This window comes from Cucurbita moschata, unplaced genomic scaffold (assembly GCF_002738365.1).
Source record: "Cucurbita moschata cultivar Rifu unplaced genomic scaffold, Cmos_1.0 Cmo_Scf00009, whole genome shotgun sequence".
NCBI classification, from domain to species: Eukaryota; Viridiplantae; Streptophyta; class Magnoliopsida; order Cucurbitales; family Cucurbitaceae; genus Cucurbita; species Cucurbita moschata.
This window is the reverse complement of record NW_019268525.1, coordinates 4,273,193-4,297,884: the sequence shown is the minus strand read 5'-3', so window position 1 is coordinate 4,297,884 and position 24,692 is coordinate 4,273,193. Positions and strand designations below refer to the sequence as shown.

The following is a 24,692-nucleotide window of genomic DNA, read 5'->3' as shown; positions in this document are numbered from 1 at the left end:
AAAAAAAAAAAAAAAAAAAAGAGGGAAAATTATGAGAGAGAATTACAGTAGAGAAGGAATGATCGTCCTTAATTAACCATCGCCATTATCAAACATAATCGAAACACCTCATTTTCTTGGTTAACTATTATTATTGTGTAAATAAAACATATCTATTTTCAATTATTCCCTCATAATTCTTATTATACACCAAATTGGTTGGAAATTGAAATTAAATTAACCCTCCATTTCCTTTTTCTCTCTCCTCTTCTTAAGAAAAGAGTAATTAAAGGCGAGATTTTTGGGGATGCCTCAGCCGCCACAATCCATTCACAGTTTGATTATCATATTCTATTAATTTTCATGTTTGTATGATCCCAATTTTTCCTTTTATGCAAAATTCATCATTTCTTATTCTTTTTTCTTAAAAGATATACAAACAATCGGACACCTTTTTTCTTGTCTTTTCTTCTTGTTATTTTGCATCAAAATATGTCAATTTTTTTACATGCTTCTCTCGGTGGTAGTATTCTTAATTTCTTTGGTATCAACCCAAGTTCATGATTGTGTCACGTATCATATCTTTCTTTCATCGTGCCATATTGATCTAATGGGTCTTTTATTATTATTATTATTATTATTATTATTATTATTATGCTTGGTTGGGATTTAGAGCATTGGGAATGGAGAGGACCCCATATGTCCCTCCATCTGAAATTCAAATGTTAAAAGAATGGAAGGTGAGATAAAAGTAAAAAGGGGTTTGTGCAGGCACTACTCTTTCTCTCTTTTGAGAACTGTTGCTGTTTCAAACCTTTATTTGTTTGCATGAAATGGAGGGATACCCAACAAAACCCTTTAATCTCTCCCCTTTCCATATCAATATCAAAAACACAAACACATTGATTGATATATCATTATCTTTTTCACTTCAATCATACCCATCCTCACAACCTTTCATTTTAAATTACCCACAAATCCCTTTTCCTTTTACCCAACAAACTTCCATCCTTTTTCGTTCATTCCCGTTTCCCGAGTTAAGCAAAGACACATATGATCCTGTTTTCAACCATACTCAAAACATGTGAGATCCCATATCGGTTGGAGAAAGAAACGAAACATTCCTCGTAAGGGTGTGGAAACATCTCCTTAATAGACACGTTTTAAAACCGTGAGGCTGACCGCGGTTACCTATGGGGAATTTTGTATGGGGAATTTTGTAGAGTTGTAGAAAAGGAAGTGACCTTTTGATCACCCACTTTGGTTAAGAAATGGGAAGCCACCTTTTGTGGCGTTGAAAACTAATGGGAAGTGTTAGACATAGGAAATGGGTAGAGAATGTGAGAGAGAGATAGAGAGGGAGGGTGTAATAATGGTGATAGCAATGATGGTGTCTTCTTCTGTTTGTATAAACCCACAACATAATTAAAGAGAGAAAGAGAGAGAGAGACGAAGACGATAATGTCAAAGGGTGAAACAGTGAAAAGGCAAACTGGCGAGGGCAAGGCCAAAGGGCATCTCAAAAGAAACTCTCCAATTTTGAGCCTAAGTTTCAAAAGATGCACAACTTTTGTTTGTCCCCACTCCAATGCATGCCCCTCTTAATCCCAAACCAAACAAACAAGCTGACAAAGTTTTGAGATTAACTAAGGAAATTAAACTTATCCCTATAGATAAATTATTCAAAATATAATAATAATAATAAAAGACAGAGAGAGAAAGTCAATTATGGCCTTATATTCCCCTCCTCCACGTATATATATATATATATCTAATATTCTCAGATTTTCCTGTCTGCAATCACCCAATTTTGTTCTAAAATAATCTTCCCCTCCCTTTCCTTTCCTTTCCCACACTGTTCTTTTTATAAATAAAAAAATGAGAGAAATTTGTTAATTTTTAATTAAAAAAGTACTTTTCAAGTCCATTCATGATCACCATCATGATTAACAGCTTGTTTTAAATATAATTCAAGACGTTGAGATTAATTGAATCGCTTTAAGGATGGAATATTTAATATTTTATTCATATTTGTATGATACCATACAGAATTATTGGTTTGTCTCCAATATCAATGCAAAATTCACAAGAAGAAATTAATGACATTTGAAATTAGAGTTGTTGAGGATCCCAAATTAACAAGGCAAAGGAATATGGGTGCAAAATTTATGTCTATAACCTAAATATGGGTAAGGACAAGGAATATTCCTTGTCCCCGCCACATTTGCTTTCTATATATTTTTTAAACAATAAATTCATATAATATAGTATTTTAGTTGTATTAGGAAACATAGGAATATTCACTTTTAATTGAAAATTTATCTTTAAAATTTATTTTTTTTAAGATTCCTTTTTATAAAAAGACTAAACATGTTTTTTTTTTTTTTGTGAATTTCTCAGAGGTAAAAAAAAATTCTTAACTTTTGAGGAAATGGAAAATCAAATGAAAATATCGTGAGGATTTTTTAATTAAATTATAAAATTTATCAAATTAAAAAAAGAAAAGAATGCTCAAAGATCTAACTCCATAACTTTATATGTTTAGCTTATCAACCACTAAAGTTTTAGAATTTTATTTTCAAATTTTGATGAAAATTATAAAAGTATAATTTAAGGGGGAAAAAAAAGAAAAGGAAAGAAAGGGCAAGTAAACGACAAAACTTTATAAAACAAAATAGTCAAACACAAAATTATGTTTAAGAATCTTAATTATTGAAGCCTTTTTAGAGTTAGGGTGAGCTAGCATGAGTGATTTGATGTAGGTGGTTTGTCCATGGCTTTAGGTTAAGCTTTTTTATTCACCCATATGCAAAATAACTCAAACATAAACTAATATTATCATACTCAAAAATAGCCCACCAAAAGTTAGTAAAAAAGATGCAAAAACAAACCCGCCTAGCTCGCCCAAACATCTACACGACCCGTAGTCTAAACCTAGTATTGCTCGAACCAATTCAACAACTCGTAGTCTAAGTCAAACTATAATTATGAATGTTAGGTAGGCAAGGTCGATTAATGACTTCGGCATAAGTATTTAGGTCGTGTGCAGACAAGACTACACATCCAATTTTTAGTTGAAACTAGAAAACAAAGTTCAAGTAATGAAATGATTTTTATGAAAGGATAGGTCTCTTCGATGATTGTCTGTGTATGTATTTACTTGTCTCAATAGTGGGTCACTTACCGAGTATCGGGTATCACCCGAGGGTATAATGTTCAAATTATGAATACAATTTAAAATATATATATATATAGGAATTTACTTGCAGTAGACAAAGAATAAAGAGGGCCAAGAATTTATTTTATTATTCATATAATATATTTATAAATATATTCCAAATCAGGATTTCTCCAAGCACCACTCAGAAGAATATATTATTTTTCTTCTCTCTTTTGTTAAAATGTTTTTTCTTTTATTATTATTCTATATTCCAATAATTTAGCATCCAAACAAGCTAAAAAATTTGTACGAACTTAAATTTCAAATTATATACATGGCTGTATATCATTATTTTGAGATGCGTATGGTAAAAGAAAGCATCAAATAGTTTTTGGGAATAATATACAACCATATCTCAATCGAGCTAGATATATGCTGTCGAGTACAATGCCAAGATAGAACCGAATATCAAATATATATTGTACTTTTATAAATTGTAACGTCGTTGAGTTGGGAAAAGTACAAACCAATCTCGAAATCTAAATCTAACTTTGCATCTGGGTGACACAACGTCCTCTATCTAAAAAAAAGTGGGATGGAATGTTTAACTAGTTTTAGCTAGTGATCTCGATGGCTAAGGGATAAAAGAATCTCGAATAACAAACTACTTTGTGCGCTATCAATTTATTGTCGACGGATTAACAAACTTGCAAGAAAGATACTCAAATTAATATCGCATATTATGATCTAACATATTAATTAAAGTAGTGTTGAGTGAGGTGAATGATGGATTTGTCTATTAATATATTTCCTCAATGTTCTAGGGTTATGATACTACTCGACATGATAACAAGAGTTACAAACTACGAGTATCGTCGTCAGCCTCATAATTTTAAAATACGTCTATTATGGAGTGGGTCTAGCCTTCTTCCCACAAGTGTTTTGCGGGGAACTTAGGGTAGGGAAAAGAGTTGGTGGGTCCACGAGAAACGAAATTATATTTTGGTTGACAAGAACTGGAATGGCATTGTTGGGAAGATGATGAGATGGGGATAAAGAGCAGGTATGACAGAAAAGTAGTATTGTATGTGACATTTGCAAGCAACGTGGAGGTTTGGGATTTAAATTAAAAATTTGGTCAAAATTAAAACAGAAGATGACACAAAAGTAAAGACAGGGAAGTCCGTCCAAGTTCCCAAGTGGTCCTTAAAACAACAGATTTTAGGGTATTATGAAGGAAGCGAGTGGCAATGTTTTGATGGGCTTTATCCATTTTTCTTCTGCACCTCATGCTTTCAGCTGCAACCGCCAAGTTGGACCGTAAGTACATCATCATCAGACCTCTCCCTTTTGTTCTTGAAGTTTGTTCTTGTTCACGTAGAATTTGAAAAGGAATGATGAGTGGATCCACCAGTTTGGGGTCAAATAAAGAAGAAACGGAAGATTCCGCCATTGGAAACATCGACCAGCAACCTGCCAACGGTGATGGGGAAGTTTGGTTTGAATGTACCTAGCAGAGAATGATCGCATGAAATTATAGTCCACCAACACATAAACGATGCCTCAGACAAAGAGCTTCCATTTCTCTCATGCCTCATCTTAGTGCGTTTGCCAGATTTATTGGAAAATGCACTTGAAACATCAAATGTTTTGTGTCGGCTTTGGACTAAAATTCTGACTTTCTTTATCTATGCATCAAATCAACCTCCCTATTTCTTTCATGCAACTTCAGTTTTACTTTGAGTCGTCGTTTAACTTTGAGTCGTCATAAATGGTATAAATTGTGCACTTTCTTTTCCGGCAACTCAATCATAAAAATTTTATAGTTAAATGTACTCTATTTGAAACAATTGACTTTCTAGAAATTTTTTTAGAATATATGTAAACGAGGACAAAGTATGTTGGAAGAACTAGTATTGGTCTGTTTTTGGAAGACCGAGAAAGCAAAGCGGTTAATGGGCCTATTTTGTTGTTCACTTTGAAAGCCTAGTCCAATTGAACCTAATTTTGGGCCTCCTTTTTACACGAATTCATGGATCTAAATGTTTTCAAGTTTGTAGTCCAACCAAGAACATGTTTGTGTGGCCTCCTATCTTCAAAATTTCAATGTGAATTGGACCTTATCAGTTATGGTTTTAATTAGTCCAACCAAGAACACGTTAGCGTTCACTTGTCCACATGACCGAAGCGTGCAGGGTGGATTTGAGCGCTTTTTCAAATTTGCCCCAACCTCCTCACCCCAACTCTCCAACATCATAAACTCCTCTTGCTTTGAACTCTCCGCTCACAGTTTCCTCTCATCCCCATCAATGGCTGCCACCTCCAATTCGCTCATCTCCTTCACCAATTCTCCATCTCTGAACAAACCCAGATGCTTCCTTCCTCCACCAGCCTCTGTTTCCTTCTTCAGATCTCCTTCTCTCTCTTTTCCTTCCAATAAGCTTCCCACTGTCCGCTGCTCTCTCAATGCCGACGTCCACGCCGATCCCATTGAAGGGAAACTAGATGTTCCCATTGAAAAGAGTAAGCTCTCTTTCTAATTTGAAATTGAGGGGTTTTCTTGTTTTTTTCTTATCTGATTTCATTCTCTCCTCAGGGTTTCCTGCTTTTCCTACTGTCATGGATATCAATGAGATTCGCAATATCTTGCCCCACAGGTATTCGTTAAAATTCCTTGTGTGTTTGTGAGTGTATGGGGTTTTGAAGATTCTTGTATTTCTTTCTTATGCATTGTGTTTTGTTCTGCTGTAGGTTCCCGTTTCTTTTAGTGGATAGAGTGATTGAATACAATCCTGGGGTTTCGGCGGTTGCTATAAAGAATGTTACCATTAATGATAACTTTTTTCCTGGGCACTTCCCCGAAAGACCCATCATGCCCGGTGTTCTCATGGTTGAGGTAATTTCTAAAGCTTTAAACTGAAATTTTGGGATTAAGTGGAATTGTTCATCTGTTTACTCTCTGTGAAATGAACTCTTTTTGAATTTATGAATTATAATTACAAACAGCTAAAACTTTTAATATTTGGATAGAAATGGAGTGGTGAGTGATACTAAGACTGGGGTTTGGATGTCAGTGAACTATGCACCCCGCCTTCATGGAGTAAAAGGGAAGTCCGATATATATATATATATATATATTTTTTTTCCCTACTCTGATTGGAGAAAAGTAAAGTCTTTGAATGCAGTTGAAGCATGTAAATTGAATTATTGAAGCTGTAAGCAAAAATTATGGGAGTTAGTGGGATGGGGACTAATCTCGTGGTCTTTATTTGAGTTTGTTAGTTGTTAATTTGTAGTTGGGTGCAGTTTTTAATTAGCTTTCGTAGTTGGGTTTCTCGTTGACCAATAAATCTTTGATCGAAAATTAATGGGGTTTTGCATGTGTTTCTTGAAACATGATCTTTATTTGAGTTTGTTAGTTGTTAATTTTTTAATGATAAAGAAACTAACCCTTCATTGATAAAGGAGGCCAGCCGAATAACAACCCAACTACGAAAACCAAAAATGTTTCCTAGTTGAAGAACTTTTTGGAAACTGACTTGCACTATTTCTGTGTCACTGTGATATTACACAACCTCTTCATTCAGAGATAACCTGCATGAGTCTGCCTTGTTTCAAGGACAAGCTCAGAAATGTTTCCTAGTGTTGAACACGAACCAATCCTCCTCTGATTAGTACCTAAAGATGGTAATAGATTGTAGCAATCGGGAATTTTTGGAGTCAGAACTTCTCAAACGTGGTTTAACTATTCACAGGAGGAAACTTCTCGCACAAGGTTGGAAATTGGAAGGATTCTTTCTTGGTTTAGTTGATGATCATATAGGACCTAAGAACATGAAGGATGAATTCTTTTAGCGTTGATGAAGAGGATGAAATCCAATTGTGCTTGAGAATCTTTTCACTTATCTGCGAAATGTTTCATTTACTGTTTCTTTTGATGAATATTTTGTGAACTGTTTTGAGAAATTACTAATTGTTTGAGAACAGTTATCTTTGCACTTGGTTGCAGTTTTGCCACAAATGGAAATTAGGGTGGATTGGTTGACTGTGAAGAGAGGTTTTTTCTTTTTTGATAAATTAGTCTGTATAGAGGATTTGCAGCTTATTAGTATATAGTTGGGATATCAGTGTTAATACTCTGATGAGGCATTTAGAGAATAGGGTAGATCAGTTATTTCGGTCATTTCAAATTTTACAGCCCCGCTGTTCAGGTACGTGCGCATCATTTCGTAAATGTTTTAGAGGTGGTTGTGAGTACCATCTTATTGCCAACTGAATGAAACGTTCTTTTGTTCTCTACCAAATTGAGTAGCTTAGGACATATGATTTGGTATCCACAGACCCTTCCGACATTAAGGCAATGGTAAAGTGACCCTCACCTAAGTCACCTTGAACGGATGCTAGCTTTTTTTACCTTATAGGCTAGTCCTGCAAGTTTGTTGCCAAGAAGGGAACGTTGCTCTAGCCTTGACCAAACAAGTTAGAAAGGATAGTTTTCACCAAAATCATGAAGTTGAAACTGTCGCTTAGAATTTGAAGGTTGCTATGAGCCTATGATTGCGTTTCTAGTACTACCCCCAGGCTTTGGATCTTGATATCTTAGTAGCTTCTAAGATAGAATCTTATTTGAGTATCTTATTTGTGCTCATATTTAGTTTTTGAAATGGGTTATCTTATCTGTAACTACGTGAAGTCGTCTGTAAATAAATTCTATCTACCGTAGAGTTTTGCATTTCGGTGTCTCCATGTATATTCTCCTTGCATCCTCTCGATTTTGTTTTTCATGCTCTTCATATAGATCGAGTGTCTGAGTTGAGTGAATCTAACGAGGGCTGTGTTGATGCGAGGAGAAGACCTTAGTATATTATAATCACTTTCTCCCATTGAAATGAGACATCACTGTCAGAACAGGGGACCTGTGTGTCCATCCTTCATTCATTAATATCCCTAGATATGATCTCCTTGTTGTTATAGTACATAAAGCTCTCTCAATGCTCGGTTTGCAGGCAATGGCTCAAGTAGGTGGTCTGGTTATGCTGCAACCAGAAGTAGGAGGCTCTCGCGACAATTTCTTCTTCGCTGGAATTGACAAAGTAAGGTTCCGCAAACCCGTGATCGCGGGGGACACATTGGTCATGCGAATGACTCTTGTTAAGTTGCAGAAGAAGTTTGGAATTGCGAAAATGGAAGGGAAGGCATACGTCGGAGGCGAAGTCGTGTGTGAAGGAGAGTTCTTGATGGCCATGGGCAAGGAAGAATGACCATTTTTCCCGACTACCTCGGTTCGGTATGTACCAATGCTTGTAGTTTCGATTTGGTTCTTGAGATGAGAATTTGAGAGTTCGGATTGTTCCCTTGAAGGGATATAACTGTGTGAGATCCCATTGAAAAGCTATAACATTATGGACTTCTTCAAATCTATTGTTTCAAACTTTATCCTAAAATTACTGCAAAAGAAAGATGAATAATATACAAATTAATATCAAGATATTAAAAGTCAAGAGTAGTTCGGCCTATCAAATGTAATTATCTTAAGTGAAACATTGGAATGATTACCAAATCAATTTATTCAAATTTATTAAATTTCAAACATTACTTGTATCTTCCTTCAATAATTCAATTCATTTTAAACTCTAAATAATAAATTGCTTCAATCATTTAATAAATAAATATATAATATCCTATCCACACTAGGAAAATAATATAAAATTGTTTTCTTATATGCTAAATACAATATAATCATCCATCCAACGGCCCACATCTGTTCACTCCCTTTCTCTCATGAACCCTTCAAATTATCATATCAGTTTTAAAAAAAAAAATTAATAAACTAACTTCAAAGACTCTATACATTTAGATACATTTTGATTTTAAATTATATTTTTTGAAAAAAACACAAACTTGTAACATACCCTTTTTTGTTTGTTTATAATGATTCATTCCCCTTCATCTTCTCATTCCATCCCCTGCCTCTGTCTCTGTCTGTGTGTGAAGATGTTACTAGGGAACCCACGGCCGCAGATTAAGAGAACGGCGAGTGTATCGAGAATCACGGTGGATGTCAGGCAGGAAAAGGGTCAACAGCCGTACGATGATCAAAATCCGGACACCAAAGAAATTTCTCGTCTTGAGCAGGATGTAGTGAATTACACCTTTGCCTTCGCGTCACCGAGAGGCCGGAGAAGTCTCTCCCACAATTCTTCTCTTCATTTTCTACGTACTTGCTCCTTCTGTCAACGCCGTCTCTCACCCGCCCGTGACATTTACATGTACATGTATGTATGAGTCAATTATATCCATTTTTCTTATGTAAACCTCCATAAACTTGATTTTTAGTTGTTGATATGCAGGGGAGATACTGCTTTTTGCAGCATGGAGTGCAGAGAGCAGAGTATGGAACAAGAGAAGTGCACTACTGCCGGCGGCGGTGGCGGCCGAGCTAAAGAGAGATGAGACTGTGGCGGCGCTTTAAAAGTATTGTATTTGTTGGAATGTAAAAAAGAAAATGTGGAAGTTTGTGCCATCACAAAAACAAGGAACTTACTATGAATGATTATGAATCTTGCGGCTCAAACTTGTGAATTTCATATACATAAACTTAAAAGCTGACTAACGTTTTTCATTTTTGATTCCTTTTGATTTCATCTTTTATGTTCGAGTTAAAATACCTTTGAGTGTGTAACAGCTCAAGCCCGAGTTAGTTTTTTTTAGATTTTGCTTAAAAAAATTTTTAAAACGGGTCTACCTTGAAAAAATGGGATAGAATTTTTCAATTTTTCAGTATGACGAGTAGGCCCAAAAGGTTGAAAATGGAAGTGGACTCGGGCCTAAATAGGCCTCGAGCTTACCAGGTCAAGGCTAACCCAACCTTGAGCCTAGCTACACACTTGGGGCTCAAATAGGCCTTAAGGAAGCCACATCTTGGCCCAATCCGACCCACACACTTATGCATCAAAGAAGTAAATTGGTAAACGAACAACATGCATCACGGATACAATCATTACAAAATTCCAAACATTTTGGAAGAAATTTTAAAGTCACTATCAAGCAAGTGGTACTGGTAAGGAATCCTTTTACCATCGTGTTTGGGCATCAAAAGGTAGCATCTGGCCATGGACCACTTTTATTGTCTTCTTCACTCAAATTATTGGTCACATTTTGTGGTGTCAGATGTAAAGCCCATTTGGATTCCTTGGTAGTATAGGTTCGTTACGAAGAACACAAGAACATAAAAAACACAAAAACCTATTTATTTATAAATATCAGTAATTCCATTACAGACATGGCTTCCCCAAAAGCCCAAACTAATTGCATACTTTTCACAAACTTATACACCAGAAAATCAATTATCCTATCAAACTCAAACTTCCTCGCACTTCACTTGTACTCCAAAATCATGTTGTTCTCAGGTGCCAACCCAACACAAGCTCTCATTATATTCTCCAGCATCGCACGCTGCTTCGACAGAGCGTTCACCACGGGTGTGCCCGGTGGAACCTGTTTTTGCCATTTTCAAGTCAGAAATACGTTCAACGATGAAAGTTCATGATTTCAGAAGGCAGTGATTGTGTAAAAACTTACAAGAGGAGCCTTTGTAAGGTAACTGAGGATGGTGGCCACAGGGTGGAAAGAGTGAAACTTTCCCTACACAAACCCAATTCGCTTGCGTTTTAGAGTCATTTCAAAATGGCAAACAAAAATGGCTTAGAGAATCAAAACTGACCTCTCCTTCAGCCTTGAATTGAATACGAGTGCTGAGTTCAGCAAGAAGAACCAAGTCGAGTATGATAGGAGCGGCTAAGAGAGAATCCTCGCAAGTGTTGTGCAACACTATGGTGCTTTTCCCACCCATGAATATCTCCGAGGTGTACTCATCCATGGCCCTCTTACTGTCCCCCACGTAAGGAACATACTGAAAATTTCCATTCCAAAACCAGGGAGGATTTAACAAAATTTCATAACTTTCAACAGTTCATAAGATATTCATATCTGTATTCACAAATCTTCGGAAATCTTAAGAATTATACCTTGATGACCACCACATGGTCAGGGTGCTCGCCAGGCTCAAAGAGGATGCCATTGCTGGAGACCATGTCATCCACAACATTACTCTTTGAGATCTCCTTGGATCTGAATGTTTGAGGGGCTGATAGGTTCATTCCATCGTTGTTTCCCAGATGGTTGTAGCTCACTATAGATGTTGGCTGACGACAACAAAGTCCACAACATATTTTTAAGAACACCCAAATTTTTTATGACATGATCAGATCACAAAGTTTAATTAACAGAATCCAGGTACCTTAATACCAGCACCAACAAGAAAATCTACAAGCACAGATTTCATCTTGGTCTGACCACTCTTAAAATCATCCCCTCCAATCAAACTATTTCTATGAATGGCTAAGTCAATCAACCCTGTTAACAAGATCCCATGAATTTCAGTGAATTCGGCTCGAAAAGGAATTGAAAAGGGTAAAAAGTAGCAAGTTTTATGGAAGATTAAGAAAAAGGGGTACCTGGGACAAAAGTGTTCTGTGGGCTACCATTGATGAAAGGGACATTTTCAAGGACACAAGCAATTGCATAGAGGGTGGAAGGAGATATCTCCGACTCGTTTTTGTCCACAGAAGCCATAAGATTTTCTATTGTGTCATTTAGCCCCACAATCACATTACTGTACCTCTCTGTGTTGGCAGTCCACAGCACTACAACTCTGTCCACTTTACTGTTCTCCTTGAATTCCCTAATAAATTAGAACACAATCAGCTTATTATTATGAAAAACTTCAAATTTAAGATTTTGAACTGACATATACTGAAAAGGTATATATTACCTAATATCCTTAATGATTTGCTGGACTTGATCTTTCTTGGTGCCTTTTATAATGTTATTGGCTCGTGAGGTCTGATTCGCAGCAACAAAATCAGGATCAAAGATTCCAGGTAGAGGGACCATGGATTCCATGTAGGGTCTCAATTGCTTTTGCAGATCAATATCAAGGACCTTAGATCTGGCCATGGCGTCAGCCAGGTTCATGTCACTTATGTCCCACCCTCCAAACACAATATCATCAGGATTAACCTGCCACATATTTAAATCATAAAACAATTACTATAAACTCCAATGTTTTTGTTTTAAAAGCAGATATTGAATGTTCTAATGTAATTACCATGGGTAGGAGGCTCTTAAATGGAGCATAAATCTCCTCGCCATCAATAGAGCCAACTCTGATGGAAGATGCTTGCGTTAAAGAGCCAAAATAATTGGCTTGTTGAACTTTATCCTTGGTTGCCCAAGAGATTCCTCTGAAAAATAGGACCCATCATCCACAATATTATATTAAAACTATTTTATATAAGATTGAAGACCAAAATCGGAAAGGAAAGCTTACTCCCGGTTGGCTATGATTCCTGCAGTAAGAGTAGAGCCATTATTTCCACCCCATCCAACGAGCATCATCCTATCAAATTCATAAGTAAGAACACAAAGAAAAGGAAGAACACAAGAAAAACAGAGAGAGAGAGAGAGAGAGAGAGAGAGAGAGAGGTTAAAGAAAAGCAAACCCTAATTTGGGGACACGGATATCGGTTTTGAATTCATATTGAACAGATTTGGGCTTAACGATCCACTGATAAGTCCCGCTTCTGTTCTCATGAAGGAGCTCAGTGGTTTCGTAATTGTACACGGAATGAATCTCATCATGGGTGTACTTAACATTGGGGGATTCAACCTTAAAGTTGTCGATAAACATTGTAGCCGACCGAACAAAACTCAGTTAGGGCAAAGAAGAACAGAAAGAGAAGAGGAAGAAGAAGAAAGAAGAAGGTGTGTTCCGTTTTTCTCGGCTGTTAACACCTCCTGTTTCTTTCTGTCTTTCTTTTTTCTCAATCGCTCAACGAAGCCTCGAGAATGTTGGTGCGGTGCTCCCCGCTTGAAGCGGGAGCTCCGGATTTATAGAGGAATTAGGAAGGGCGGAATGGACACGCGTCGAAAGATGTGGTGGTGGCGGGTGGGGGGAAGAGAGAAAGAGAGACCCCAGTAGTGAATGGTGATGATGTTGTGGGTCGTCGCGCTCCATGAGAACGGAACAGAGCGTGAAAATGGCGGAATATGCGAATGAAGGAGATAACTGTAAAAAGGTACTTTTTTTTTTTTTCTTCTTTTTCTTGGGTGAGGGGTCCCGTATGGGTTACACGTCGATGAAGAAGAAGAAGAAAGAAGGTGTGGAAGATGACGTTTAGGAGGAGGTTGTGGACCTCAAAGCTGCCGGAATGGAACAACCCATCGTCTTCATGTGATAGGAGGTTAGCCCCCACGCCCGACCATTACTGAATTATGCTTAAATTGACTCGTTGTTAGAGATAGAATTATTTTATGAGGTAACTTGAATCTCTCTAATAAAATAAGAGAATTTTATTGGTATAGAAGTTGCAATCGGAGATACGAACAATTACCCCTATCCTCTTCGCTCACTCAATGAACCTCTCTTATAAAACTTAGATTCTATCCCATTAAAAAATAACATGATTATTCCAAAATCACAATTTTTTAAAAACTTTACTTTCACCAAAGAAAAAAAAACTAACAAAAATAAAACATTGATTGTCACATAATATTATCATATAATTTTTTTGAAAATAAAAAGAACCGTAAGGTCCCTATCCCAAATTTGAAATTGGAAAAAAGTTTATTTTTAAAAGTCTCTACATGAATTTTCTTTTACACCTTACAATCCACGTCTCAACTAAACAAAATTTTGATTTTTTTTTTTTTTTTTTTTTTTGGTTTTGTTAATATTAAAGCAGTAAAGTATTCAAAATAGATTGAGCCAAGAATCAAAATAAACACAATTTAATGCCTTATGCTCAACCCAAACTCAACAAGTGAGTCGGGATTTGAAACCCAAATTCAATACATCGTGACTTATTACATAATCATATTACTTACTTGTCTTGAATTACTCATAAGAGTGAAGACTATTCTCATAAACCAATATTGATCATTTTAGCATGTTTGTCCTTCCTCAACATGAAATTCATGTTTTTAAGCCAAAGACACTTATTTTTGGAGTTTCTATAATTAAACCACCTTATTCTTATAACTAATAGCTATCCATATCACTCTCGTTTGCACGTAAGAGTAGAATGATTATCATTTACAAGTTTAAAGATAATCGGGTATTTTGAAAATTCAAAAAAAAAAATGGTCCAAATTTCCATGTCCACATATATTTTATAAAAAAAAAACTAAAATAAACAAAAATTCAATTTATTTTTACTTTAAAAAAGAAAAGAAAAAGAAAGTAGTGAATATACATAAATGCCCCGGAAGAAGGAAGTTATCATCTGGTATATGCCACTGCCTTTCAACCTCAAGTGGTCACACCCTCCTGTCCTGAGTTGTCTTTTCGATCATAAATTGCATCAAGTGGAGTTCCAATAAAGCCTAATTGCTTAATGGTGAAGCCCTTGTAGTACTACTTGTTGATTGGCCATGCATGGGGACGTCCCATTCATCTTCAACTTATGGTGCTGTTTAATTCTTGAAGATGGTATACAAATCAATTTTGAATAGCATCCCCCCCTTGCATTCTTCTTAATCTTCTCTTTCATTTCTAATATTGACTAAGAGTAAGAACATAAAATGTTTAACTCAAGGGTATTTTTGGGTTTTTAAGTTTTTGAACCATTAACCAATGCAATGTCATTGTGTTGGTTGAAATGATAAATCACCCCAACATCACAACATAAAAAAGATTAATTTTTTTAAGAGAGAATTCCCTCTTCTTTTTGTCTCTCACTTTCTCTCACACGTCTCAAACCTTCTCCTTGCTTCATCCATGGCTCCACCAAAATTTTAAAAAAGAAAAAGTGTAAATAATAGTTGGGAAGACAGAGAGAGTGAAGAGGACTGTGGGTACCAATTGCCTCTTGGCAAACTCTCCGCCATGCCCTTTGAGTGGCCACCAAATGTTTCATTTCATTTTCTTCTAATCCACCCCCACCTATTCCACGTCACTCTCCAGTCCCTACCCCGACACCCTACATACCATCCACAGTATTTTTCGTAATTTTCATACGCACACATATATAGTTACCACGACTTCTATGCATACAAATAAATAATCGTCTCAAGTCTACGTGGTTACAAAAGGTCCCACAACGAAGCACGCCCAGGCTGGGCTGGGCTGGGCTGGTGAGCTATTGGCTTGAGTGGATTGGGTTGGATTGGGTTGGGTGAATAGATGAGCTTCTGGATTGTTGGGCTTCTAAATATATTAAACACTGGATTATCTCAATCCTCAAAAAGTTCAATAAAGATGAATAAAACTAATGCTTCCCATTTCAATGGGTTCGCATTTTTTCGAACAAATGTTATTGATTTGCATTGCTTATTTCAACACAAACACTAGAATACAAATCTCAGCAGATAGAATTATCAAACTGAATAGAAACTAACCATTGAAGGGCTTGTCGCATTATGTTCCTTACATTAGTAATTGTTAAACAGGAACAGCAGGCCTCACTGCTTCAAGTGCTTTCTTGATTCTCTCCACAGCATCCTGCAATATACTGAGGGATTCGGCGTACGAGATTCGAATGCAGGTGTCGTCACCGAATGCATCCCCCGGAACTAGAGCAACCTGAAAAAACAGCAGCAGATAATGATATTACACTCAAATTCTACAAGATTTTTGCTTTTAGAAACAAATGGTAGCAGGGAAATGACTGATACACAAATTTCATCAAGAAGCCAGCCGATTGGAAATTTGGATCGATTTGATCTCCAACTAAGATGGGTTTGAATTTTGGAAGAACAATGACAAAAATGATAATGAAATATGTGATGATTTCTGATGAACTTTACCTGGCCCTTCTCAAGCAGATATCGGCAAAGTGACTCTGAATTGTTGATTACACCAAATCCTTCAGCTTCAGCTCCGTAGTAAGAGCTGAAATCTAGAAAGAGGTAGAAAGCTCCCTACAAAGAGTTATAGAATCTTCAGACATTACAATAACAACATCAGTTATAAAAGACAAGATCGAAAAGGGTCGACAAGGAATGTGCGAAAGAAGAAAATGTTGAAGTTGGCACCTGAGGTTCTGAAATCTTGACACCTGCAAGTTCACCAAAGCTTTTGACCAAATAATCACGACGTTCTCGGAATGCTTTCACCATTGTAGCAACAGCTTCACCCCCAGCATAACCCATTCCTAGAGCTGCAACGGCTGCTTTTTGGGATATGCTACTGGCTCCTGAAGTAGACTATCATAACAAATATACAGAGTAAGCTGAAGATGGAAAAAGAAAACGTTCTGACATTTAACAAGTCAATCAACAGATTGCAGCAAATTTTCTAAAAAGAGGAAGTAAAGTTATTGCATAAACATATTGGTTCTTGTGGCTGAGGGGCATAATTCAATGTTTCAAGTAAAAGCTAAAAGATTTCCACTAGGCATTCATCCCCTTTACACTTTATGTTGCCTAGAGGCTTCAACACAATGCGCAAGAGTTGAAGAACAATTGAAGATTGCCTTACCAAGCTAAAAGATGTAAGAGATTAGAAATACTAAAGTTTTAACATACCTGACTCTGGATTTTTCCACATGCAGAAACAAAGTGCTTAGGACCAGCAATATATCCAAGTCGCCAACCAGTCATTGCAAACGCCTAAAACATTACATCTTCAAATGTTAAGCAATCGCGTTGCAAAAATATGGAAATCAAAAACGAAGTTTGACATAGCTGGTAGTAATAAAGATCAGAAAACAAAATTTCATTTACCTTAGAGAACCCATTAACAGTCAAAGTCCGTTCCCACATGCCTGGTAGAGATGCAAAGCTTGTATGAGTTGCTGGAGCATAAATTATGTGTTCATAGATTTCATCAGACAACACCTGCAAGAAAGTAAAGATGATTTAAGACAAACGGTCCAATAAGTGAAATTCAACACAGCTAAAGAAACCTCACCAGAAGTCTAGGATGTTTAGCGACAATTTCAGCAATCTTTTCCAGCAATTCCTTTGGGTAAACTGATCCTGTTGGGTTGGAGGGAGAACAAAGAATCAGCAGCCTCGACTTCTCCGTGATCTTTGCTTCAAGAAGCCTTGGATCCAAGAGAAAGTTAGCCTCAATACTCGTTGGAAGAATAACAGGAGTTGCATCAGCCAGCCTTGCCATTTCTGGGTAACTTACCCAAAATGGAGCTGGAATTATAACCTGGGGGGAAAAGGATAGAGTTAATACATCACAGACATGGCCACAATCAAAGCCAAATGAACAATTCTACAAATGGATCGAGCCCCATTGCACTATATTGATATTGGTATTGGTAAAACATGGCTTATTGCCTCAATATTTCCTCAAGAATAAGCACGTTGAATCTAGATTGAACTATAATCTACTGTCAGATTGGTATGGAGCTATTACATTCATCACAAGATCAAGAAAACATTTACCTCATCCCCTGGAGAACAAACAGCAACGACGGCTTGCAGAATACTCTGTTTGGCTCCATTACTGACCAATATTTGATCTGGTGTATATGAAATCCCATTCTCCTCTAGAGACATAAAGAGAACCAAGAGCTTGCATCATAAATATGAAGCTACTATACAACTCAACCACATCTATAAACACTCGTCCTCTAAACACAACTAACCTTTCAGCTTATGGCAAATTGCTTGGCGGACTTCCAACGTTCCTGCATTGGGCGTGTATCGAGTGTATCCATCCCGAATTGCATTGATTCCAGCCTAACATTCAATTGGCGGTAACAAAATCAACTACCACATGTAGAAATGTGAAAACATACAAGCATCAAAAGAAAGTTAGAACAACAAACAAGGGAGTTATAGGTTAAGATAATACCTCAACAATTGGGGCAGGTGTATCAAAATCAGGTTCACCGGCAGCTAACCGAATCACAGGTACACCAGCTTGCACAAGAGCTGTAGCCTGATCGGTTATAGCCACTGTCTTGGAAGGCTTTACAGAATTCACTCTTGGGCTCAAAGATATGTCCACGCTGACATTGTCAGAAACATGCCCAGCCATTATTGGCTTCACTTTCTTAGTATATTGCACAGACCTATTATCAAACGGAAAGCTGTAAGGGACAACGAAAAAGAGAGATAACAACACATTCCCAGCAGTTATAATGGAAGACAAAAATGACCCAACACGACGCAGCAGAAGAATTCAAATTACAAACTACAAAATCACACAAACACTTGGTTCAAAGAAGCAATTTGATAAACCATCAACGGAAAGGGATAAAAAAAGAAGAAGACATAAGCAGGTAGAGCATACTTGAGGGACGGAGCAGGAAGGCGGGAGGGGAAAGAAATAGATCCAAAAGCAGTGTCTGAAGCAGAATCAGCTCCGGGAAATTGGTATCTGAATCCGAGACGAGAAGGATTAGGTAAAGTGTGGAGGGAATTAGCCATACCAAGAGGGAGGCGTCCCGATTCTGTAAGGAACAAGTAAAAGAAAAACTGGAAAGAGGAAGGGGGGAGAGAGAGATTTAAGTACCGAAAAGCCGCGATGAGAGATGAAGGAGGAGGAGGAGGAGGAGAAAAATGAGTAGGTAGAGGAGAAGGGGAGTTGGTGGAAATGGCGGCTGTCGGAAATTTCGATCCAAAGGCGGAGTTAGGTAGCGCTGGGTAGTTGCCGTAGTTGAATTCAGACGTCAAAACGAACCCAATTTCTCAAATCGATTTTTTTTTTTAAGGGTTAAAATACGATGAAAATGGACATAAATGGGATAAAAATATATATATATATATATATAGTAGATAATACTACCAAGTCAATTTTTATCTTTTATTTTAATGAAAAACAATTTCAAAGAGTAAAAATATATATTTTAAAAATAGTAAAAATTAAAATTTTCAAAATCTACCTCCATATAATTGAGATCTACTTTAAAATTTAAATTCAAGGGACATTTGTGTACTTTAACGTTAATTATAAATAATTTAGTCCAATTTGTAAAATTGTTTAAATATAAAAATAGAGAACAAACAAAACATGACGGTTTTCTCAATTTGGTACTTTTTAATCTCCACTATATTAAAATTCAAATTATTATAATTTTATTTTTATAGTTTTAGTGGTTAAAATTGTATTCTTACAATTTGATAATTTTACAATATATATTTTTTATTTTATCAAATTATATGAATTAATTATTGTATTTTAATCTATATAGGTTAAATTTTAATTTTTCTAAATTCCCATTGTAGTTAAACTCATTAATACAAAAATAGAAAAATATTTTAAAGCTTGGGACATAACAAAAAGTATACATGTATATAAAAATATATATTCTTGAGTGGGTAAGTAAGAAGTATTACTATTTTAATGTTCTAACCAACTGCATTATTTTATTTTTATTATTATTTTTTTCCACATTAGTCAAATTCTTGACTTTTTAATTAAAATACATAGCGATAGCGCTTTAACCTAATTTTTCGAATGCATGAATGCTATCAAAATAAATAAGCATGATCTCGAGGCATTAGAAACATACTTCGAGCTATAATAACTTATCACGATTCAAGTATAAATAAGTTTGACATCTTAATAGTACTGAGATAAGAAAGATTAAGCGATACATTTTTAGGGTTTAGGAGATCCAAAATTTCTTCTAGTGCCATCAACTTGTCATAATCCTAGGGGAATGAACTAGTTTCATGTGGTGAAGTTTATGTTGACACTTTCTATTTGGTTAAGTTCCTAAATTAGTAAGTTTATTGGGTCATGCAAAACAAATTTTCATAGACATGAGTCCATAATTCATTAGATTAAAATCAAATGACCGATGATTATTTTATGAAATATTAATCTTCTTAATTAATGGATTTATAAATAGAGATTAAAGATCTTGTACTTTAGTCCTATACAAACTCCATGTATATGTTAATTTGCTTTACTCACATGTCTTCACATCAACGATTTGAATCAAATTATTTGAAACTATAACAAACTAGTTATATCAATAATGTTACGAAGATAAGACATTCAATTTTATTTGCCATAATACTATAAAAACTTTTAATTATTTCTTGAATATGATATTCTTGTCCATAAACTACATATGATTCAAGATCAGGAAACATAAAATTGATGTTTTTAGTATTTCTCCAATTTGGATCATAGAATCCGAAATAAGATTTAAAAAATATATTTGTCAACATACATTCACTAAACTCGATAAATCCAAAAACATTGTCTTAGCGGTAAGTTTGAAAAATAACAAAATAATTCAAATATTAAAAAAAATGATGGAATTTATTTCTTCGCTGAAATAAATAATATTGTAAAGGGGGTGAAGGATATTATTAATTGACATATTTATAGCATTTAGAACATAGTATTAATTTAACATAATCCAAGTGTCACATAAATATGAGGTTTGAAAAGTAAAGAATATAATTCAACCAATCAATTTCATAGCCTAAAATAATATAAATTTTTATTTTAAGAACACACTTTACGCTGCCTTAGATTTTGAGGAAAATGTCAGAAAATGTAAGAAAATAAAAAAATAAACAAAAAGTTCAAAAAGACCAAAAGAAGCCAAAAGTTTATTCTGCCGGTATCCTCACCCAGCCAGTGTAACAGACAAGAAAGCTTTGCTTTTTTTTTGCTTCAAATTTTTATTAAACTCTAAATAAAACAGAAAAAGATTGGTATTTTTTGGCTACATGATGGAGCAGGCATTAGGGTTATCATCACTGAACATGGTGACAAAGGAAGGGTCTTCAAACTTGACAACAGAGGAGGCCACAGCATTGTCCTCTACATTTCTGACATACCCAGGAGGGGCCTTCTTATCATAAGCTGGGGCAGCGTAGGGATGCTTCACTAAATTGTAGGGCACATATGGCCATATCTCTGCCTTTTTCCCTGTCGACTTTGCCTTCTTCAACACTTTGCTTGCTTCCACATACCCTGTCACTGTCACCTTCAGCTGCTTTCTGTTTATCTTCACTGATTTCACTCCTCGTAAGGAAGACAGAGCTTTCTTCACTTTAAGCTCGCACCCATCGCAATCCATAGCCACCTTAAGCTCAACGGTCTGCAACTGGTGGTGCTTATTGTTGCGTTTATGGCTAATGCACATCAAGTAATTCTCGGATACATACTCCAACGAACCCCCAACCCCCATTTTCAATCTCTCTGCCACCACACACTATCATTCGTCCAATTTATATTACAACAGGAAAAGAAGAGGAAGCTTCGTGGTTGGAGAGCTTTAGCATACAATCTGCTTTCGCTAAAGTGAGATTTTAAAAGCCTTTTCTCGTCGGCTTCTTTGCTTTCAGATACTAACTTGGAAATTGTTCAACTTTCGTCCAACAAGTAGAAGTGGAACATTTTTTCTTTCTTTTAGTGATGGAGCGCATTGAAAATATGAACATAGATAATTTGCAATGAGTACGTCAAAGCTCTTGTGCTAGAAACCTCTCATTTTATATATATTTGGAATCTAATTCTTCATGTCCCCCACTATCTATTCTTCAACTTTCATTGTTTTTGTAGCTTCTCAATTTGATTTTGCCATTGATATTTAGTAATGATTGTAATAAATGCTCACAACAAGCTTACAAATTAACCAAAGCCTTCAATCAATTCATAAGTTATCTAGAATTATAATTGATAATTAGGAGAGATTGTTGAGGTTCATATGAGTTTTCGGAGGAGCAAGAACATGTTCTGATCTACCCTGAATTTGACACAGTGGAGGGGATCTCCCTTCAACATCATTTGAAGTCCTCCAAAAGATGCATAAACCTCTCTGTAAAATACACCCAATTCCGACATCAAAATATGTTTTATGAATCGAGTTAGAATCATGCATAAAGTACTTCCACTTAAACTTTTAGGAAAATCAGCAGCAGAAATGGGTGAGCAAAATCATGGCAATTCACTTACACTTTCAAGTCTGATCCTGAGCCTTCATCTGCGAGTTTGTACAGCTTCCGATGCATGATATACTCGAACTTATCTGCTAGTGATTTCTTCCCTTCCTGCAACAACTTAAGTTTAGTTCAAAAATATTACTCCTGCTACTACAGATTTCAATTATGTTCACAATCTTCACGGCTGAAGTTACGGGTTTGTGCTTGATATTAGTGCCTACTCAGCACTTCCCATACTACGAAACATTTGCATAATTTTGTTTTTAGAACATAAAGCTGTTTGCTTATAATCACTGTTCTGTTTTTTACTTTAGGAAAAGTTTATAGAAACTGGAGATCTCACGTCGATTGTAGAGGGGAACAGAGCATTTCTTATAAGAGCGTGAAAACCTCTCCTTAGCAGATGCGTTTTAAAAATTTGAGGAGAAGTCCAAAAGGAAAAGCCCAAAGTGGACAATATTTGCTATTGATGGGTCTGTCAAAGCCAGATACCGGACGGTGTGCCAGTGAGAACACTGAGCCCCAAGGGGGATGGACACCGGGCGGTGTGCCAGTGAGGACACTAAGCCCCGAAGGGGGTGGACATCAGACAGTGTGGCAGCGAGGACGTTGGACCTCGAAGAGAGGTGGATTGTGAGATCCTACATCGATTGGAGAGTTGATCGAGTGCCAGCAAGGACATCAGGCCTCGAAGGGGGATGGATTGTGAGACTCCACATCAGTTGGAGAGGGGAACAAAGCATTCCTTATAAGGGTGTGAAAACCTCTCCCTAGGAGACATGTTTAGAAGCCCGAAAGGGAAAACTCGAAGAGGACAATGTCTCATAGCAGTGAGCTTGGGCTATTATAGATCGCTAGGTAAAATCCTTCTCCAAAATTTCAGCATCAGAGAAAGATTATGAAATCATTGGTCGTTTCTTTTAGAATCTATAAGATACATATGGATGCAGATATCTAGCAGCAAGGTGTTTCCGAGTGTTCTTTTAAACAATGAAGAGACATGAAACGACTACCAGATAGCACCAAGATTGTATGAAATTCAATTAAACATTGAGGGGAGAAATATTACTTGACCACTATAGCTGGTAACAGGAGCTCCATCATAATTCAGCGTAGGAGACAGGACCATCAGAATCTTGTCACCTTCATCAATTGGATATATCTCTGTATTTACATCCAGCAGCATATACATGGAAAGCTTCTCACTCCGTGCTTCAATTCTAGAAACTATAAGAACAATTTTATGCACCCAATAAACATCATATCAAATCATTCACATAAAAGTCAAGATGGTGCAGAAGTTACTGTCTACAAAAGGACTCATAGACAGTTAAAAGATCATAAAATGTGAATTAAAAGAATGAGAGAGCAGTTACAAGCTTCATGAAAGTATCTTTATCATACTTTTTACCATCTGGGTTGACGCACTTGACCTTGAAAATATCATCAAATAGAAGCTCCGCCATGTTTATGGAGAATTTACTCCTACAAATGCAAATCTGAAAGTCAGGGAAAGAAGCCGCCAACTAAAATTGGGAATGAAAAAACTCACTCAACAGAGACACAACATTACATTAGATGGAGATTTGGAGAATACCAATAACAACAAGAGAGTAGAAAATCACTGCGATTCCGCAAGGAGGCAAGCAGCTCCGGAACGGGCAGAACAAAGACGACGGCGGCGGCACTGAGCTGCTGAAAGGAATAAGGACGAGCCGGTGTGAAAGGACGAAGAAGGGGAGTTCGAGAGTGTGAGAATATTGAGTAAGATGAAAGGGTTTAGAGTTTAATTATTTTAATTTAATTATCTTACAAAAGTTACTCTGCCTCTACAATTAAGGAATAATTGAAAATATTAAGAGCATGATATTTGTATAATTTTTCATGATTATAAACCTGTGATCATTACCCAAATTGATCGACTTGTGATTTTTATCCTCAAACACCTTCCATAGCAGTACAATCATATAATATATACCTGATAGAATAATATGCATATCCTTTAATACTCATATGGTAGCCTATAAAAAATTTTTTTTTGGTGGTGATATGAAATAATGTGACAGCTATTAAACGAGTAAATATAAAAAAAAGGATTATTTTATAGAAATTTAAACGTTTTTTTTTTTTAGTTTTGAAATGTATACAAAAGATGGCGTAATAAATAGATATATTTTAAAAAAATATAAAAAAGTTACATTTTCATTTTTAGTAATTTGGCCAAAAGAAGCAGAAAAGGAAGCAGGAAGGAATAATGGCGCTTATAGTTTGTTTCACTGGCACAGAGGTGAAGGGGTATTTTCGACATTTCGGTAGCGAAATATTGGATTTCAATCGGACAGGTCTCTCCCATGCTTTGGATATCAATTTCACATCGAAGAAGCAAAAAACCCTAGAAGTCCCCAACCAACCCCTTCCTCGTCTCTCTGTTTTCACTTCTACGCCAAGATTTTACTGATGAACTTGTGTTAAAAACAACACATTTCCATTTTTCTTTTTCAAATTTCATTTTCTTCTTCTGTTTCTTCTCTCGTCTTCGTTTGTTTTCAGGTTGCAGCGACGAGTTGAGGCTGTGGTTTCGTGGACCTGTTTGCTTCTGTATTTTTTTTTTTTTTTTTTTGGG

At 36.2% G+C, this 24,692-nt stretch overlaps 7 protein-coding genes and 1 long non-coding RNA gene across 10 annotated transcripts in view; 4 read left to right on the top strand and 4 right to left on the bottom strand.

The window, feature by feature from the left end:
* LOC111447253 overlaps positions 1–205 on the top strand; it is a 2,262-nt gene extending 2,057 nt beyond the window's left edge. Inside the window, exon 2 of one of the 2 annotated variants that reach the window (XM_023086297.1) lies at positions 2–205. The gene's annotated coding sequence lies outside the window, so the exon portion shown is untranslated. The remainder of the gene's footprint in view (position 1) is intronic. The other variant, XM_023086296.1, reaches the window with a different exon arrangement.
* A 3,928-nt stretch (positions 206–4,133) lies between these two features.
* On the top strand, positions 4,134–4,854 carry LOC111447251. Its single transcript, XR_002711231.1, has 2 exons — positions 4,134–4,459; positions 4,521–4,854. It is a non-coding gene; the product is annotated as an uncharacterized LOC111447251 (long non-coding RNA).
* Positions 4,855–5,316: 462 nt separating this feature from the next.
* Positions 5,317–8,583, top strand: LOC111447250 (3-hydroxyacyl-[acyl-carrier-protein] dehydratase FabZ-like). The gene is made up of 4 exons (XM_023086293.1): positions 5,317–5,662; positions 5,736–5,796; positions 5,891–6,035; positions 8,146–8,583. The coding sequence occupies exons 1-4, from the start codon at positions 5,449–5,451 to the stop codon at positions 8,398–8,400; spliced, it is 675 nt and encodes a 224-aa protein (XP_022942061.1). The 5' UTR covers positions 5,317–5,448; the 3' UTR covers positions 8,401–8,583.
* Positions 8,584–9,058: 475 nt separating this feature from the next.
* LOC111447249 lies at positions 9,059–9,713 on the top strand. Its single transcript, XM_023086292.1, has 2 exons — positions 9,059–9,414; positions 9,490–9,713. Exons 1-2 carry the CDS (start codon positions 9,071–9,073, stop codon positions 9,590–9,592), a joined length of 447 nt encoding a protein of 148 aa, XP_022942060.1. The 5' UTR covers positions 9,059–9,070; the 3' UTR covers positions 9,593–9,713.
* A 655-nt stretch (positions 9,714–10,368) lies between these two features.
* LOC111447247 (inositol-3-phosphate synthase-like) lies at positions 10,369–13,223 on the bottom strand. Its single transcript, XM_023086291.1, has 10 exons — positions 12,703–13,223; positions 12,531–12,599; positions 12,309–12,444; positions 11,973–12,220; positions 11,656–11,882; positions 11,439–11,554; positions 11,167–11,343; positions 10,863–11,051; positions 10,721–10,783; positions 10,369–10,636 (listed from the first exon to the last, which is right to left on the bottom strand). Exons 1-10 carry the CDS (start codon positions 12,888–12,890, stop codon positions 10,517–10,519), a joined length of 1,533 nt encoding a protein of 510 aa, XP_022942059.1. The 5' UTR covers positions 12,891–13,223; the 3' UTR covers positions 10,369–10,516.
* Positions 13,224–15,428: 2,205 nt separating this feature from the next.
* On the bottom strand, positions 15,429–18,853 carry LOC111447760 (bifunctional aspartate aminotransferase and glutamate/aspartate-prephenate aminotransferase). Of its 2 annotated transcripts, XM_023087087.1 has the most exons (11): positions 18,675–18,847; positions 18,453–18,539; positions 18,012–18,231; positions 17,803–17,896; positions 17,600–17,703; positions 17,112–17,360; positions 16,925–17,038; positions 16,727–16,810; positions 16,235–16,405; positions 16,007–16,120; positions 15,429–15,782 (listed from the first exon to the last, which is right to left on the bottom strand). In XM_023087087.1, the coding sequence occupies exons 3-11, from the start codon at positions 18,195–18,197 to the stop codon at positions 15,642–15,644; spliced, it is 1,257 nt and encodes a 418-aa protein (XP_022942855.1). In that variant the 5' UTR covers positions 18,198–18,231; positions 18,453–18,539; positions 18,675–18,847; the 3' UTR covers positions 15,429–15,641. The 2 variants fall into 2 exon arrangements, with proteins under 2 accessions (XP_022942855.1, XP_022942854.1); XM_023087086.1 differs by having other exon boundaries at positions 18,453–18,853.
* Positions 18,854–20,839: 1,986 nt separating this feature from the next.
* Positions 20,840–21,452, bottom strand: LOC111447306 (heavy metal-associated isoprenylated plant protein 23-like). The gene has a single exon (XM_023086396.1). The coding sequence runs from the start codon at positions 21,313–21,315 to the stop codon at positions 20,848–20,850; it is 468 nt and encodes a 155-aa protein (XP_022942164.1). The 5' UTR covers positions 21,316–21,452; the 3' UTR covers positions 20,840–20,847.
* Positions 21,453–21,656: 204 nt separating this feature from the next.
* On the bottom strand, positions 21,657–23,845 carry LOC111447307 (DNA-directed RNA polymerases II, IV and V subunit 8B-like). Its single transcript, XM_023086397.1, has 5 exons — positions 23,667–23,845; positions 23,463–23,554; positions 23,139–23,296; positions 22,083–22,177; positions 21,657–21,945 (listed from the first exon to the last, which is right to left on the bottom strand). Exons 2-5 carry the CDS (start codon positions 23,533–23,535, stop codon positions 21,831–21,833), a joined length of 441 nt encoding a protein of 146 aa, XP_022942165.1. The 5' UTR covers positions 23,536–23,554; positions 23,667–23,845; the 3' UTR covers positions 21,657–21,830.
* Between the last annotated feature and the right edge of the window lie 847 nt (positions 23,846–24,692).